The sequence below is a fragment of the Podarcis tiliguerta genome (assembly GCF_965153285.1).
Source record: "Podarcis tiliguerta genome assembly, chromosome: 14".
NCBI classification, from domain to species: domain Eukaryota; kingdom Metazoa; phylum Chordata; class Lepidosauria; order Squamata; family Lacertidae; genus Podarcis; species Podarcis tiliguerta.
The window spans coordinates 41,807,925-41,825,394 of NC_139547.1; the positions used below are offsets into that span (position 1 = coordinate 41,807,925).

Here is a 17,470-nt window from a genome sequence, read left to right on the forward strand (position 1 = left end):
GATCTAATAAACAGTGACACCCTTTCAGAGCCGCTGAATCTTCTTCTGCTAATCTGGCTGTCACACAAGCAGAAAAAGGTGTTTCGACCTCCCAGCCATGCACGCACGCATGCAATGCCCTCAGCATGAAGTGCCGCTGCCAGAGAACACTTAAGGTGAAATTCAACCCTGAATGCAGTCCCGGGACTTTGCACCTGTGACTGAGGGCTCCGTTTGCACCCAAGCTGTCAGGGCTGAGCTGTAGGTAGCTGTCGGAGGAGAGACGATAAGTAGGAACCCAGAGAGGAGCCAAGAAGTCACAGCCAAGAGAGGCAGAGCCAAGAAGAGAATCTCATTGCTGGGACAAGTTCCCAGTCCAACAGGAAGCCCTTCCTGTCCAATGGGGACACTGGCTGGGCAGGGCCAGCTCAGAGCCTGTATCCATAGGGATATCTCTCTGATTATACAGCAGGGTGGAGACCCTGGAGCTCTCCAGATGTGGTTGGCTGGGGTGATGGGAGCTGTGGTCTAGCCACATCTGGAGGGGGGAAGCCCTACTACACAGTGAGTTCGTTCTCCCGAGTTTTCGTTCTCCCTTATTTCGTTCTGCTGAAATGGACAAAATAAGCATCGCATAGACTTTCTGGCTACACATTTGCCATATCTTTATTGCACTGGGACCACATTGCAAACAAATCCACCAAAAAAAAAAAAAATTGCTGCAAAAGTAAGTCTATCACTGCCAAAAGCAGCCTCTTTTTTTTTGTCTGTTTTTTTAATCTTCAGGTTGTTGTTTTTTTTAAACTCGTATATGTATATATTTACACAAAAACTATCAAAAGCAAAGTCTGGAAAGCAGCTGCTCTGCTATGACAGTCTAGAAAGATAAGAGCCGCTACTTTTCCTTATGGATAAATAGTACAATTTGTCATATATCTTTTTTTACATCACTTTGTAAAACCACATTCAAGTATTCCTGTCAATGCACAAATTATCAAAATCCGCTTCTTGACTATGTTGCTGTAGCTTTGACTATGTCTAGGCCGGTTGCCGTTTATCGAGTGGGGCTTTCTGCCTTTGAAAACAGTTTCTGAGATGTCTCCATCCTTGAAGCGCTGAGCAGACATGGGTGGGGTTGGGGCGGAAGCAATTTAAATAAAGTGAAGGAAACAACCCGAACACAAGAATCTTAATGGCACATTGAGAAATAAACGCAGAAGGCATAGCTAGGGATGGGCGGATCTCTCAATTTCGGTTTCTCCTCATTTCTCATTTCTGCCAGTGCTGAGTTCATTTCTTCACATTTCCACACCAGTTTGCAATTTTTAAAAAATAAGTCCTCATGAAAATCCACCAGCATCTTAGTGCAAAATTCTTCCTAGTATGCACATTCTGGTTTGCAATTTTACTTAATGCACATGTTTTCCCAAGCGATTTGGACCAATAAAATGCTAGACTAAGGTGTTCATTCTGACCCAAGCTTTATGGGAGCATACGTATGTTTTTTTGCACATTTTGCACTTGCTTAGAGGACTGCCCTGCAAAATGCAGAATTTCGAAGGATGGCTGCATTTTGGTTCGTGTAGCATTGTGGTAAGTAGGTTCACCTTCAAATATCAGCTGAACCAAATTTCTTCCCCATCAAGACAAGTAAATAATAGTACCATTCTAGTCTGCCTTGGTCAGACCACACCCAGAGTACTGTGTGCAGTTCTGGCGCCACAATTTAAAAAGCTGGAACATGTGCAAAGGGGGATGGCCAAGATGAACAAGGGTCTGGAAACCAAGCCTTATGAGGAATGGTTGAGGCAACTGGGTATGTTTAGCCTGGTCAAGAGCAGACTGAGAGGAGATATTATAGCCATCTTTATATGGAAGATGGAGCAAGCTCCAGCAGTGGCGTAGCGTGGGTTGTCAGCACCCGGGGCAAGGCAAGTAATTTGCGCCCCCTAACCCGTGGATTTGCGCCCCCTAACCCGTGGATTTGCGCCCCCTAACCCTAACCCCCAGATATTGCGGCCGGTGCGGCCGGCCCCCCTGCACCCCCCACGCTACGCCACTGAGCTCCAGATGGTAGGACCCAAACTAACAGATTCAAGTCACAAGGAGATTCAGGAATAGCTATCTGACAGTAAGAGCTGTTTGACAATGGAACGTACTGCTTCAGAAAGTGGTGGACTCTCCTTCAATGGAGGTTTTTAAGCAGAGGTTGGATGGCCACATGTCATGGATGATTTTAGTTGAGATTCCTGCATTGAAGGGGGTTGGACTAGCTGATCCATGGGGTCCCTTCCAACTCTGCAATTCTCTGATTCTTTGATTCCTAAGCATGTTCTTCTATAAGACTGTACCATTTAAATATGCGTCTGTGGGTGTGGAGGGGGAGGAGAAAGCTTTTTCCATGTCGCCAATTCTTTTGCACTTTGAAAGCTAGCATGCCAGGGACAATATTTATAGGCCAAACCTTCCCCTTGACATGTTACATTTCCTATGTACATGCAGTTTTGAACTTGGGGAGCACATAATGGTTCGATTCTCTCCCTGCTTGGGATTCCTAAGTGGAAAGGAATCCCAGGATAGTTGCAAACAGTGTTGAATTATTTCTGTATGGCCCTTCTTTGACAGTAAATCGTGAGCTGTGAACATGAGGCGGTTGCTTTCTCCTTCCCTCCCTCAGGCTTGCATTTTTTTAAAAAAAACAAAACAAAACAAAAAGGACAACTTTTCCCATATATAAATACAAAATATTAAATAAAGATCTGCTTTCTGTACAAACAAAATAAGCTCAAAAGGAAAGGAAAGAAGTGCATTTTGCCACCAGGCAATTCGTGTTCTCAAAATATTTTTCCAAATCACGTTTTGGGGATCGGCTCTTTTTAAAAGTGTGGCAATGAGTGCATTTCTTTTTCTAATCACTTAATCCGGAGATAGACAACTATTCCTTTACCCACCTCAAAATTTCCCGCAAGCCCTTCCCCACATTGCTGGTATGCTTCGCCCATGTGCCCCGCATGCCTGTATGTCTTGTGTCTGCGCATAGGTTGGAGGGGGCTTGGCCACAACCACATCGCAGGATCTACAGCAACACCACACAAGGCGGGGCTTGCCAGAAGCTCCGCCCACAAGGTGTAACCCTTGCGCCGCCACGGGCAACGGGAAGAAATAATTTAGGGCTGAAGGGAAGAAGGACTGCATGGAGGCCGTGGCAACTGGGAGGCCGCATCTGCCAAAAAACTTGTAGATTCCCCAAGGGGCATCCAAATTGGTCCATCTGGTTGCGCCCGAGCCCCAGGGCTAAATCCTCTGCAGAGTCAACGCCTTAGCTACTTTGAGAATGGTTATTATCGCAATTTCTGAATTCACTGAATTCACATAGCGGCATACACAGTCCCTCGCAAGACTGTTCCTCCCTCCCCGGCTCCGGTTCTTTCTTTCACGGAACCAATAAAAACGTGGTCCTGCGATCTCCACTACCTCTTGGTAGCCATCGTGTTCACGTCGGAAACAAAGTCATTTTCGACGACATTGCTGTAGCCATCTTTCTCTATACAGTCACTGACGGCCTTGAGGACTATCCGGAGCCTTCTGTCCATTGCTTCCAGGTGCAGCTTGTACAAGATGGGCGCGATCTTGTCCATCAGCAAGGATTCTTCCATCAGGTGGCTGAGCTTGTATTCCTCCTTGGCTAGCAGCTGCAACCGCAGGTAGGTGGACTTCCGTATTCTAAGGAAAGGAAGAGGCAAGGTGAGGAAAAAGGACCGCATTTAAGGTTTGCCTTGGCGAGTGGTAAATGGAGTTCTGCCAGCGCTGCTGGCTCTGGCGGTAGCAGGGGAAGAGAGGCATTGCGGTGGATTGGTTAGAGCAGCAGTTCCCAAAGTTTTTCAAGCCACCTCCCCATGAGTTCCATAAACTCATCCCCTGGCCACCCTACCTGATAAAAACATTACAGTGGTGCCTTGGTTCTCAAATGACTTGGTTCCCAAACGGCGAAAAGCCGGAAGTAAGTGTTCTGGTTTTTGAACGTTTTTCAGAAGCGGAATGTCTCTTGGCTACTGCTTCTGGGGCACCTGCACTAATCAGAAGCTGCACCTTGGTTTTCAAACATTTCAGAACCAAACAGACTTCCGGAACGTATTAAGTTTGGCGCTTTTGTTTTTGCTATTTATTTGCATTTTTGTTTGCGAGGCTTTTTCGGTTAGTTTCTTTTTGTGACTGTTTGGAACCCAGTTCAGCTACTGATTGATGGTGTGACTGCGGAAATGGATAACAATGACTATCATCAGTGCAGTTAACGAAATAATTAATTTGGATTTTTTATCATCTGCAATACTGTCTTATTTCTTTTATAGTACAGTACATTGTTTATTACTTTAATTTTATGGATCAATGGTCTTGTTAGATAGTAAAATTCATGTTAAATTGCTGTTTTAGGGTTTGTTTTTAAAAATCTGGAACAGATTAATATTTGTTTTGCATTACTTTCTATGGGAAAGCACGCCTTGGTTTTGGAACACTTTGGTTTTGGAACGGACTTCTGGAACGGATTAAGTTTGAGAACCAAGGTACCACTGTATTCAGAACAGGGGTCTGTATGACTCACTAAGGACGATCACAACACAATAAAATGCAAGTTTTGTTGGCATCTGTCTGTCTCGAAGGACAATGGAGTGCACCTCCAGGGGTGAAGTCAAACGGCTGGAGAATCACAGCGCCTGCTGTGGCTGAAGACCGGTAGCTTGTAACTGCTGCACATTCATTTGAAATTCAATTAAAACACTTTAATTTAATTAATTCAACAAAATGAATACAGGCTTGAGGCTGAAAAAGCTTCCCCATTCTGATCTGATCCCAGAAAGCAGCAGAGGCCTTGAAGTGGCAGCTGCAGGCAGTTGTGGTCTCTGGAGAGCAACCAAGCCACCAGCATAGTCTGGGATCCAGAGCTTCTGTGTCAACGGCACCCAAACATTTCTGAGAACTGCTGATAGCCGTAATGATTTTTCTGCCTGTGACAGATGCCGCACAATTTTTAATTGCATTTTTATGGTTTCTCTTATTTCTTATGCTGTGTTGCAATTATTTGCATGCGGCAGAATTGAAACTGCAGCGCTGTGAAATGCAATAGAAGAAACGGAAGAAGCAATAAAAATGCAATTTCAAAATGATCCGGGTGTTTACTGTGAACATGCCACGGGCCACCGGAGTGAAGCTTGCAGATCACTGGTGGTCCATTTTGGAAGCCCCTGCTCTGTGCTGTATGCCACTGAATACTAAACAGCTTAGGAGCAACAGCAGGAAAGAGCTGTTTTTGTTCCAGTCTCCGCTTGTGGCTCTCCTGAAAGCCTCTGGTTAACCACTGTGGGAACAAAATGCTGGACCTTTGGTTTCAGCCAACAGGGTTTTTCTTACATTCTTCGCTTACGGACCTCTTTCTCCCTCACCCTTGTGCTCTGTTCTGTAAAAGCCAGATTTAATTAAATGTCAAGTACTAGTCATCTAATTCCGGGGACTGGAATGCACTGAATCCAAGGTACATTTTGTGCCCTCAGAAAGAATCAGGTAACCTGAGATCTCAAAGGGCTGTTTCATTTCTCAGTAGGCATCACCTTGGTTTTCTAACGGCTGGGCCAGGAAGGACAACACAATGGAAATTGGGGGACGCTGCAAGGGTAAGGAGGGAGGGAGGGGAGGATAAACTAGGCATGGAGCTGGAACAGCTCCAAAATACCAAATGGATATGAGTTTCTACAGGGCAGAGAGAAAGAGGGGCTTTCACAAACGTGCTTCTCCCCCCCCCCAACAGATTCTCCGGGCCATGAGTCTCTGACAAAGTTTAGATTTCCATGGTGGGTGAAAACTCCTCCTCCATCATTGGGTGCAAGCCAAGTTTGCTGCTTTGATGGAGCGATGTACAAAGGCCCTATTTTGCAATTTTTCTCTGGTCAGTATAACTCTAGGTTGGGAACCTATGGCCCCTCTAGACGTTCCTGGACGACACAGACTATTGGCCATGCTATTTGAGCCAACATCTCTATTCCAGCTGAAGGGCATTTTAGTATCCCTGTAGGATAGGCTTGTACCTTAAAGGTAAAGGTACCCCTGCCCGTACGGGCCAGTCTTGACAGACTCTAGGGTTGTGCGCCCATCTCACTCAAGAGGCCGGGGGCCAGCGCTGTCCGGAGACACTTCCGGGTCACGTGGCCAGCGTGACATCGCTGCTCTGGCGAGCCAGCACCAGCGCAGCACACGGAAACACCGTTTACCTTCCCGCTAGTAAGCGGTCCCTATTTATCTACTTGCACCCGGGAGTGCTTTCAAACTGCTAGGTTGGCAGGTGCTGGGACCGAACAACGGGAGCGCACCCCGCCGCGGGGATTCGAACCGCCGACCTTTCAATCGGCAAGCCCTAGGCGCTGAGGCTTTTACCCACAGCGCCACCCGCGTCCCATTAGGCTTGTACCTTAGAAGGGGGCCAAATATGAGAGAACGGCCTACCCAGTGACTTGACGCCTGAGCAGATATTTCTAGGGGTGACTTGAAACATAGAAACAATGGCTTGCGTCTGATGTGGTGCTAAGTAACCATGCTGCACTGACAGGACGGTTACCTAAGTGTTTTTGTTTCTATTATGTATTTTTTTTTATCTTGTATTTTTATGTTATGACCCAACCTAAGATCTGTGGATAATCAGAAGTTTATTTTATTTATTTCATCTTTTATCTTTTATTTTCTTCTTTTTCGTCTCTTCTCTTCTTTTCTTTTTCTGTAAAGTATGTGTATGTATAAAGGTAAAGGGTAAAGGGACCCCTGACCATTAGGTTCAGTCGTGACCGACTCTGGGGTTGCGGCGCTCATCTCTCTTTATTGGCCGAGGGAGCCGAGGTACAGCTTCCGGGTCATGTGGCCAGCATGACAAAGCCGCTTCTGGCGAACCAGAGCAGCACACGGAAACACCATTTACCTTCCCGCCGGAGCGGTACCTATTTATCTACTTGCACTTTGATGTGCTTTCAAACTGCTAGGTTGGCAAGAGCAGGGACCGAACAACAGGAGCTCACCCCGTCACAGGAATTTGAACCGCTGACCTTCTGATCGGCAAGCCCTAGGCTCTGTGGTTTAACCTTTGTATATATTGTACTATTGTGTATTGTTGTGTAAGTTAATGTTGAATGTTTAATAAGGATTTTTTTTTTTTTAAAAAAAAGAGAGATCTGTGGATAAAGGGCAGTACAGTGGTACCTTGGGTTACAGACACTTCAGGTTACACACTCTGCTAACCCAGAAATAGTACCTCGGGTTAAGAACTTTACCTCAGGATGAGAACAGAAATTGCACGGCAGTGGGAGGCCCCATTAGCTAAAGTGGTACCTCAAGTTAAGAACAGTTTCAGGTTAAGAACGAACCTCCAGAATGAATTAAGTTTTTGACCCGAGGTACCACTGTATATAAATTTAATAAATAACAACAACTACTTTCCCCTGGTGAAATTAAAATGGCTTTTGGGCACGTGGTTCATGCCTCTATTACTCCCAGGTGTTTGGGGAGGTCCAGTTGTTTCTTCAGTGCCTTAGAGACCTCCCACCACCACAGACCAATCCTCAAAACACTTACAGTGTTTCTTGAGACATTGCCCACCCCGGTAAATCATTCCCCATGAGGCTGCCACAGGGCTCATGACTGACAAGGGAAGGCTTACCTGCAGCACTGATTTAAAGGCACCAAGATGGATAGCTCGTCGTGGGAATATTTTCCAAACCTATCACAGAGACAGAAACAAGAGAAGAGAGTGTCAGGAGGGCATCTTGAGGCATCAGTTTTGCAACTGAGTTTTGTTTCACCGGGATAAACGTAGGCGTGCAGTGCTGGGTTTGGAAAACTGCACCTCTTTCTAATGATGCCCCCTGATGGTGGGTGGCTGGAATAAGCTACCACTTCTGTGGGCACAACATCAAAGTGTGTTTTAACAGCCTGTGAGGAAGAAGAGTCTGCCACCTTCTGAGGGGGTCAAACAGTCCTTGCCCTCAGAAAGTTCTTCCTGATGTTTAGTTGGAATCTGCTTTCTTGCCATGTGAATTCACTGGTTTGAGTCCTGCCCTCTGGAGCAACAGAAAACAAGCTTGCTCCATCTTCCATGTGAAAGCCCTTCAGATATTTGAAGACAGCTATCTATCCCATGCGCTCCAAGTCTTCTCTTCTCCAGGCTAAACATGTCCGACACCCCCAAGCATTCCTTGTAACTCTTGGTTTCCAGATCCTTTATCATCTTGGTTGCCCTCCTCTGCAAATGAGTCCTTCTCAGCACTCATTGGAGATGCTCTGAATACAAAGTATATGCCCTACCACTGAGCTATGGTCTTTTGCCAGCGCAAAAATCTAAGAAGGCCCTGTAGCTTTAAGGGCAGCTTTTGCTGTGGGAAATCTGTAGTAAGCAGAGTTCCCCCTCCTGTGCAATTCTTAAAGTGACAAGAACTTTCTCAAGATCTACGGCATGGCCAGTTTATACGCTGGTCTGCAGGAATGATAAGGTGACTGGTTGTGGACTTACTTATTTATTGTGACTCCTTACGCCTCAGCTTTTAAGGAAAAGGTGGCAAATAAGTAACTTAATATTAATAATAATCATCAGAACCCTTCCCACGGGGCAGATGGCGTCAGATGGTTCTGTGAGGGGAGGTGGGTAAAAATGTTGGAGGAAATTAAACAAATATATTGGTTTAAAAGGGAAAGAAACACCAGCAATTACCCTCTTCCGTTGTCTAAGTGGATAATAAATGTCTCATTTCCAAACTTCTCGAAGGTTTCATAATGATGGCGATCCATATTGCCTATAAAGGGGTAAAAAACGCAGGAGGGATAAACACAAATGCATACCAAATACTTATTAAATGGCTCGGAAAAGCAACACAGCACATATTTCCATCAAACTTTGGTTGCATTCACACATGACAGTAAACCATGGATAGGTAATGGATCCCTAACTCCGCTGCCCCCCACAGGAACATCCACCTGTCAATCACAAGACACCATAATGATATCAGGTGATTGGCACCTTTCACAGTTGAGAGGAGGTTGTGTGCAAACACCAGTCTGGTGGGCTCCCTTCCAAGTCCATATTTCTAGTCTATGATTTATGGAAGATCATCTTTGCAGAGGGGGAAAGGCTCTTTCTGGAGTCGAAAAGGAACATTTCCCCCTCTGCTGAGAAAGCCCTTTGCATTTGAGCCGCTTGCTCCAAATAGAGCACCATTCCCTCCACAGCAAGCCCGTTGCCTTGCCCCACGATTGATGGGGCCGCAAATCAGAAGAGTAATTACATGCCAATCTATGTATCAGTGCAGGCTGTGTATGTGCGTGTGTTTGCTTAAAAATGAAATGAATTTTTCCTCCATCCACCCCAAAGGCCTGCTAACATGTGCAGGATTGAGTTGGGATTCACACAGTGCCATTTTTATTTCGAGATCTAGGAAACCTACCCATGAGAAAGTCAAAAATGGTCATGTCCATTATATCCAGCACTCTGGTTCCCCTGTCGTAGGGCGGTGTTTGCTTGACCTCTTCGCAATAGTCCGGGTCAACTTCCCACCTGGGAAAAGCAACAGCGTTAGGAGAATGTAGATGGAAAAACACACCGCTCTTATCTTTTCAATATTAAAGTCAGCAGGAGCTTTCTCCTTGAGTTCAAAATAAACAGGAGAAAATCTTCAGGGCTTTCTGGCATGCGTCCCAATTTTATTTCTCTCTCTCTCTTTGTGTGTGTATTACAGTCACCCTTACAAGAAGCTGACAGCCAGTGTGGTGTAGGGAACAGTTTTAGACTTATTTATTTAGCAAGATCTGAAGGAGAAGGAACTGATTAGTCATCTTTTCACAGTGAGAACGACAATAGCTAAATACTGAGGCAGGAGAGTTAAGTTCAAGAATCTACAGTATTGGTACTTTATAGAGTTTGGCAAATAGTTATATTGGAGACATCATCTCACAGACTTCAAGTAATGAAAGGTCAAAGGAAGATGGATGTACTTTTGACAGGGGTGGCATTTGCCTATTTATTCTATAAATAGCCAGGAATCTAAAAGATCACTTCCAATGACATATAAAATGGTTCGGGACTTTGGTACCAGAATCAGCTCCCTAGGTGGGGCAGAGTCACTATACTGGGTTCCCAGCAGGCAGAAGGCTGTTGCTTTCTGGGAGACAGATGAGGTGATGAGGAGGTCAGCATGGTGCAAACACAACGGAGGGAGGATCCAATCCAGCACTCCTGCTCCTGCTTTTCCACCACACTGACCTCCCTGCTCACCTCTTGCTCCAGGTAAGCAAGCGAACCACCTGCTGGTAAGGTAGCGTAGGAGAATGTCCCCATTTTATTTCATCTCCGAATTCATTTTGTGCATTCAGAACTTTGCAGTCTGAAATCTGTGCATGAGCTTTACTAACAAACTGGCTGCTTTTAAGGAGACGTACGGGCAAGCTGTGGTTCTTTTATAGTTCCTACCCCAACTGGAAGGGATAGAATACAATCTGGGAAGATGTGACACGAAGAACTAAACACTAGGAGGTTGGCTGAGCAGAGTAAATACACTAAATTTTAGGTCAAGAAGAGACCCCAAATGTCAACATAGATAACTGACAGCAGACATTTGCTGACAGATAATACACAGAGCTATTAGAGGACAACAAAGAAAGACGTTTAAAGATGGTTATGTGTATTCACATATTAAAATGAGAAGGTTGGGGTAGGCTAGTCAGAAGGGTCTAATGATCACTGAGTGGTTTAAGAATGACAACAATGTGTTGTAACTGTTTAACTGTGGTGAAGACAACTGCTGTGATAACTGTCTGATTGTTTAAGTGGTAATCACTTGTGCAGCTGGATATATACGGTGGTACCTCCGGTTGTGCATGGGATTCGTTCCAGAGCTCTGGTTGGATCCTGAGGAATTTGCAACTGGAGGTGCCTGTTCTGCGCATGTGCATGGCACAGTAGAGCGCTTCTGTGCATGCATGCATGCATGCATGGTGAAACCCGGAAAAATACTTCCGGGTTTGCCGCGTTCGCATCCTGAAGGATATGTGACCAGAGGTGTGCGTATCCAGAGGTAAAAGTAAAGGTAAAGGGACCCCTGACCATTAGGTCCAGTCGTGGCTGACTCTGGGGTTGTGGCGCTCATCTCGCTTTATTGGCCAAGGGAGCCGGCATACAGCTTCCAGGTCATGTGGCCAGCATGACTAAGCCGCTTCTGGAGAACCAGAGCAATGCACGGAAACACCATTTACCTTCCCGCCAGACCGGTACCTATTTATCTACTTGCACTTTGATGTGCTTTTGAACTGCTAGGTTGGCAGGAGAAGGGACCGAGCAACGGGAGCTTACCCCATCGCGGGGATTCGAACCGCTGACCTTCTGATTGGCAAGCCCTAGGTTCTGTGGTTTAAACCACAGTGCCACCCATGTCCAGAGGTACCACTGTATAAAGGTGATGCCTGGCAGTAGTAAAGGACAACCCCTTTCTGATTTTTTTTTAGGATTTATAAAGGCCTAAGTTTTCACTTAAAACCTGTGTCTATTGGTGCTCCTCTTGGAAACCCCAGTAAAGGTGCACTGTTTACTAATTTCCCCAATACTAGCTTTGTGGCCCCACTTCACCTAGAAAGACACAGCTGTTTGATATAGATTTACTGACGCTTGCACTCATTAGAGTCCTTCTGCACCACAATGCAGGTGTACAGAGATGTGAATGTCTGGGTGGCACGGGGAGAAATCTGGGAGGAAGAAACAGAATACCTAGAAAAAGCAGTGTGGGGCAGGGACACACAGATTTCTCCCTTTCACATCTCCGTTTTGGTACAGCTGCATGTTGGTGTAGAAGGAGGCAGATTCTTTGTCATTTCTAAAGAATGCAAGGGAAAAGGCTGCAGCTCAGTGGTAGAACATGTGCTTTGCATACAGAAGGTCCTGGGTTCAATCCCCGGCATCTCCAGGAAAAGCTGGGAAATATCCCTGCCTGAAACCCTGGAGAGATGCTGCCAGTCAGTGTAGACAATACAGAGGTAGATGGACCAATGATCTGAATCAGTATAAGGTACCTTCCTAAGTTTGTAATTCAGTACAGCTGCAATAGAGTCCAGAAGGTTTGATTTTGAAGCTTTTCAAGCAGACTCTCCTATGGAGACTATGACATCGGCAGGGGGGAAAAGAAGATCACTTAATTGAATTAAATAAAAGTGGTGTCCAGATGGGTGAACATGGGTTGGAACGGTTTATGGCTTTGCTCTCCTCAAGAGAGCCAACTGAAGCCGATGGAAATGTGCCAGTCATTCTCAGCAGGTTTTGAATCAAAGTCTGGCTACGAAACCACGGAAAACTAATTGCCTGCTGCTCCTAAGCAGCCCAGCAAAAACAGCCGCCGGGGTGCCAGGAAGCCTTTTGCCTAAATGGGAGGAGGACTCACTCAGCTTTCTTGCGCTTGTGGTAGGAACGTCTCCATGGATTCCTCCATGTTTTCCTTTTGGCCAAGGACAGGTCTGGCAGAAAGGCAGCGAGGGAGCCTTCGATCTGGTCTGGTTTCCCGCAAAGAGCATGCTCCGTGGAGCAGTAGTAAGAGCACTCGCCGTAGAAACAGATGTTGTTGGCTGAGAAGAGAGAGAGAGAGAAAGAGAGAGGTGGTGAGGGAGCATCTTCCATGTATTTGATGTTAAAAGAGAGCAACGGAATGACTAGCCAATACAAGTGGGACCTGCTACAAAATGTTGCGGTGAATCCTCAGCTCCTAGCCAGGCAGACGTGTCCTTATCCAGAATACTCCATTCCGTTCACCACCTGCTTTCCTGTTTTTATGGCTACTGAGCACATATCTTCAGCTCCTAAGAGGAACGTTCGGCTTCAGGGTTCCTGCTAGCTGGCCAGCCAAGCTCCTTTTCCAGGCTATGCCATTCCAACCACCTCCCATTTCCTTGTTTTTATTTTCCAAACTGACAATCAACACCCCAGTACTCATGTTCGGCTTGCTCAGTCCTCAGTGAGCTAGGTTTTTCCTTCTTTTGTCTCACCATATATATATATATATATATATATATATATATATATATATATACACACACACACACACCAGCCTCAACATCTCCCTGAGCATGCCGATAACTTCCTCATATTTTTCAGTGGCCCCATTTTGGCTACAAATCCTAATCAGCACTCACCGACTGAGTTTGCCATTAGAGGGAATTATATATATTTAGGCAGTTGTAAGGACTGAAAGTCCCCGCTTTCCTGCAACTGCCTAAGTCCCCTCTTCTGCAGGGCTTTCCTCAAGCAACTGGGAGACTGCATCTGCACAGAAGCATTCTCTGCTCTGCTCTCTTCATTTCTCTGTGGGTTCTGGGAGACATGGGGGCATAGCTGTCAACGTTTCCCTTTTTTAAAGAGAAATTCCCTTATTCCGAATAGGATTCCTCGCAAGAAAAGGGAAAAGTTGACAGCTATGCGAGGGGTGAGCTGGCTGCAGCAGGAGGGGGAGACTCCCTGGCTTCTTCAGCAGCCTTCCTCATCTGTGTCTCCCACCCCCTCTCCTACCTCTGAGTCTGGACTGCTCTCTGCCACAGCCTCTCCCTGCTCACTAAACCCCGTTGCCTCTTCAGCTTCCAACACCTCCTCTTCCTAGTCTGCTCCCTCTTCTCCGTCTGCCCACTCATTGTCATCCCACCACCAATCCCCAGGCTCCGAACCTTCTTCCCCTGGGGGTTCCCCAACCGTAGCCTCCCACCAGTCCTCTGCATCTAGCCAGTCCATGACAGTAGCCATCAACAGCCCTCTCTTCCTGGAATTTGTCTCCTCCTCTTTTAAAGCCACCCAAGTTGGTGACCATCATTGCCTCCAGTGGCAGGTAGTTCCAACTTTCATTTATCTGTCCCAAATCTTCCAACATTCAGCTTCACTGCATGCCCTTGAGCTCTACTGTTAATGGGAGAGGAAGGAAAAAAGCTTTTCTCTATCCACTTTATCTTGCAGAATGGAGAGGGAGGCATCATCTTATATTTTGCCTCAGGCAGTCATATTTTAGGCTTGCCACAGGCTGTGGTGCCCCGTTGGGTAGCTGGGAGAAAACCCTGGGCCTCTTGCTGTGTAATCTGTGGAGAGAGTCCTCTGTGTCTTGGTAGGGTTAGAAATATGGTCTGCACAGTTAGTCATTTATCCTTCTGCACGTTCAAAATCCTGGAGAGCGATACTCATCTAACACACATTCAAAGGAAACACAGAGAGATCTTAATCTATCTCTCCTGGGTAACAGGAGCAGATATGCTATTGTTTGCTTACTCGGAGGGAGGGGTGGAAATCCATAATCCCCTGTGATTGGTTAACATGAACAAAAGCCCCAGCACTTACTAACTATGTAACATTGATTTCGGTAAACTGCCACTTCAATTACTGTGGAAACTATGGCAGACATTGTTAATATGTCTCTTTTTGCTGCTAAATTACCACTCATTCGTCCAGGGCCTGGAGTTATAGCAGTCGGCCCAACTGCAAAAGGACGTATCAGTGCATTTAAATAATTACTGACCTATTTCCATTCCTCACATTTAGTCTAAAGTGCTCCAGTCCTCTTTTTCTTTCCAAACGTAGCATTGTGTTATCGACTTCCCGCCTCCCCCCCCCCCCGCCACTTTCAGGCAGGTTTCTTCGAACAAAAGGCTGGTGCTTTCGATGGAGAGTAATTCTTGAACAAAACTGCGATGGCCATTTTTCAGCCCCAAACACCCTGTAGAAACTCCAAAACAGCTGTGTGTGTGTTTGTGTGTGTTTAAGAGATGAGGATGAGGAACCGCTTGCCTGTGGGGCAGCCTCAGGCCCATAAAGGAACTTCTAGCTTGTCAGGGGATCCAGTTTGATGCATGAGGTCATCTTCCACAAATGGAGTCCAACTGTCAATCAGCTGGAGGAGGTGGGTTTTCATCCTGCTGGGTGCTCCAGTTCATGCATTGTTTTGGAATTCAATAGGTTTGCCTTTAAATGCAACTCAATCAAATTTCTTTCTCATCCTTACAACCAACCTTCAGCAAAGGTTGCAAAAGCTCTGCCATTATTATAACAACCCTGGTTATATATTGAAGCCTAAGGAACAACCTGAGTAATTTCCAAAAGTAAAACTGCAGAGGCAACTTGGGAACTTAAAACAACAGAAGCCCAGGAACTCACTGTTCAGGCTGCCAGCTAAGATAACAGTCTCCTTACAATCCTTATATAATTCTAGACGTTCATAGAACGGTGCAGCCTCTGTCTATTTTTGTTAGCGAGAGGAGTCCAGTTAAGAATTTAAAATATCTGCAAATCGCTTGAAATATTTACGTGGAGGTGATCGAGCTCCCCCTGCCCATTTCTTTGCCAGTCAGCTGTTATTAACAAAACGTCACCAGGGGTCTTTCTCTGTGAATGCTGAAGTTCATTAAGCCTCACCAGTGTAAGCAGATAAATGCGTTTTGATGAACGCTGGCATCAAATGGCAGCGATTCAGGGAACAGGATGGACACAAAAGGTTTGGACCCTGCAGGAAACGGAGAGCCGTAAACTCCATCCTGCATGAAACGTAAGAAGAGCCTGCAGGATCAGGCCAAGGGCCCATGTGCTGGGCCTGGGGGTAACCCAAGTAACGCGGTCCAGGTCCGGTCCCGAATCCAAGAGTTCCGCGAGGAGTCAGTCCGACAGGGCCAAGGCAGGACACAAGGAAAACCAGGCAAAGTCAGCCACAGGATCACAGGCAGGTTCTGGCAAACAGCAACGTTGCTCCCGCAACCTGGGGCGGGGTCCAGCAGCCTTTTATCTCTGTCGGGGTAACGGCCGGTCGCGATCCCCTTGATCCCCCTGTCTCGCCCAAAGGTGAGCACTCCTCCTGCAAGTACTCAGGTCTCTCCTTCTCTCAGACCTCAGTCTCTGCAGCTCAGGAGATGTCGGTGGGTTACTAGACCCAGAGGCCGCCTCAGCCTCTCCTGACCCAACTGGTAGTGGAGCAGCTGTAAGTGATGGCCCAGCTGAAGGCAACAAGGTAATCCCCGCATCTGGAGCCAGGGCGGGCTCAGGCCCCTGACTCGGCCCAGCTGGTCTTGTTGCAGGGGAACCTGTGCAAACTGGGGCTCTTCAGAATCAAGTCCCAGACTAGGTTCAGATGCCGCCTAAGGCAAAGGATCTGGTGCGGACTGAGACTCCTCTGGCTCCGAGTCTGAGCCTGAGTCCCAGGCCATCACAGCCCACCTAGTCTAGCATCCTGTTCCCACAGTGGCCAACCAGATGCATGTGGGAAACCAGGTAGCAGAATATGAACACCCTCTCCCCTCCTGTGGTTTCAGGAATCATTGATGCCTCCAACTGTAGAGGCAGATCATAGCCATCACAGCCAGTAGCCAGGGATGATCCTCTCCTCCATGAATTTATCCAATTCTCTTTTAAAGCCATCCGAGTTGGTGGCCATCACTGCTTCCTGGGGGAATGAGCCACCATAGTTTGAATAGAACATCCACACCATACATTTACAAATCATGGCTTTCCTGCAAAGAATCCTGGGAACTGTAGTTTACCTCCCGCAAAGCTTGGCACCCTTAAAAAATGGTGGTCCCCAGGATTCTTTGGGGTAAGCCATGTGCTTCAAATATAAGGAGACCTTAGGGGAGATTAACCAACTCTGGGCAGAAAGATGTATTTGCAATGTATTTATGTTGTAGTCCACTATATCTGGAAGGCTGAAGATTTGGTTTCCCTCTTCTAAAAGATGCAGGACTCGGTGGGAACCATCAGCCTGACCTGCGCCATGTTAAAATAAGACCTGTTTTTATGGCAGTAAGAAAAATATTCCCTCCCCTGAGAGGCTCGATTGGCGCCAACCTTGCTTTATTTTCCACGTATGGCAAAAAAGCTTATTTTAAATATTGTAGGTTTTATCTGTGCTGCTAGATGGTTGATTGCTTTATCCAGTTTGTAATTTTACTTGCTGTATTGCTGCAAAGCCCTCTGGAATATATTGTCATAAAGATTTTTTAATAAGAAAGCGAACTACATTTCAGAACGGAAGTACATACCTGGTGAGATGAAAAACGTCCTCCATAGTTTCTTGTCACGCGTAACGTCCCTTATTTCTCTTGTCATGTTAACTAATCTGCCTGCGACTGGTGGGACACGCCGGAAATCCAGGATTCTGAGCGGCAGGGTGGGGAGGAGGAAAAACAGAGAGACAGTATGGCATTGAAATGACAGTCCTGGACATTTCAAGTTTCCCATTTTTCCTGTCTTGAAATCTGTTTGACCCACTTCTGTACCAGTCTGCATGAAGAAGAAGAAGAGTTTGGATTTGATATCCCGCCTTTCACTCCCCTTCAGGAGTCTCAAAGTGGCTCACATTCTCCTTTCCCTTCCTCCCCCACAACAAACACTCTGTGAGGTGAGTGGGGCTGAGAGACTTCAGAGAAGTGTGACTGGCCCAAGGTCACCCAGCAGCTGCATGTGGAGGAG

General features: G+C 46.4%; 1 protein-coding gene across 2 annotated transcripts in view; it reads right to left on the minus strand.

Moving 5' to 3' along the window:
• Nucleotides 1–616: 616 nt before the first annotated feature.
• FAM20C (FAM20C golgi associated secretory pathway kinase) overlaps nt 617–17,470 on the minus strand; it is a 107,346-nt gene continuing 90,492 nt past the window's right edge. Inside the window, exons 5-12 of one of the 2 annotated variants that reach the window (XM_083413535.1) lie at nt 17,041–17,156; nt 12,429–12,609; nt 9,450–9,559; nt 8,720–8,801; nt 7,673–7,732; nt 2,931–3,702; nt 2,040–2,894; nt 617–1,867 (exon numbers count right to left, since the gene is read on the minus strand). In XM_083413535.1, the coding sequence (XP_083269661.1) occupies nt 3,450–3,702; nt 7,673–7,732; nt 8,720–8,801; nt 9,450–9,559; nt 12,429–12,609; nt 17,041–17,156 (802 nt within the window). In that variant the 3' untranslated portion in view covers nt 617–1,867; nt 2,040–2,894; nt 2,931–3,449. Of the gene's footprint in view, nt 1,868–2,039; nt 3,703–7,672; nt 7,733–8,719; nt 8,802–9,449; nt 9,560–12,428; nt 12,610–17,040; nt 17,157–17,470 lie in introns of both variants that reach the window. The other variant, XM_083413534.1, reaches the window with a different exon arrangement.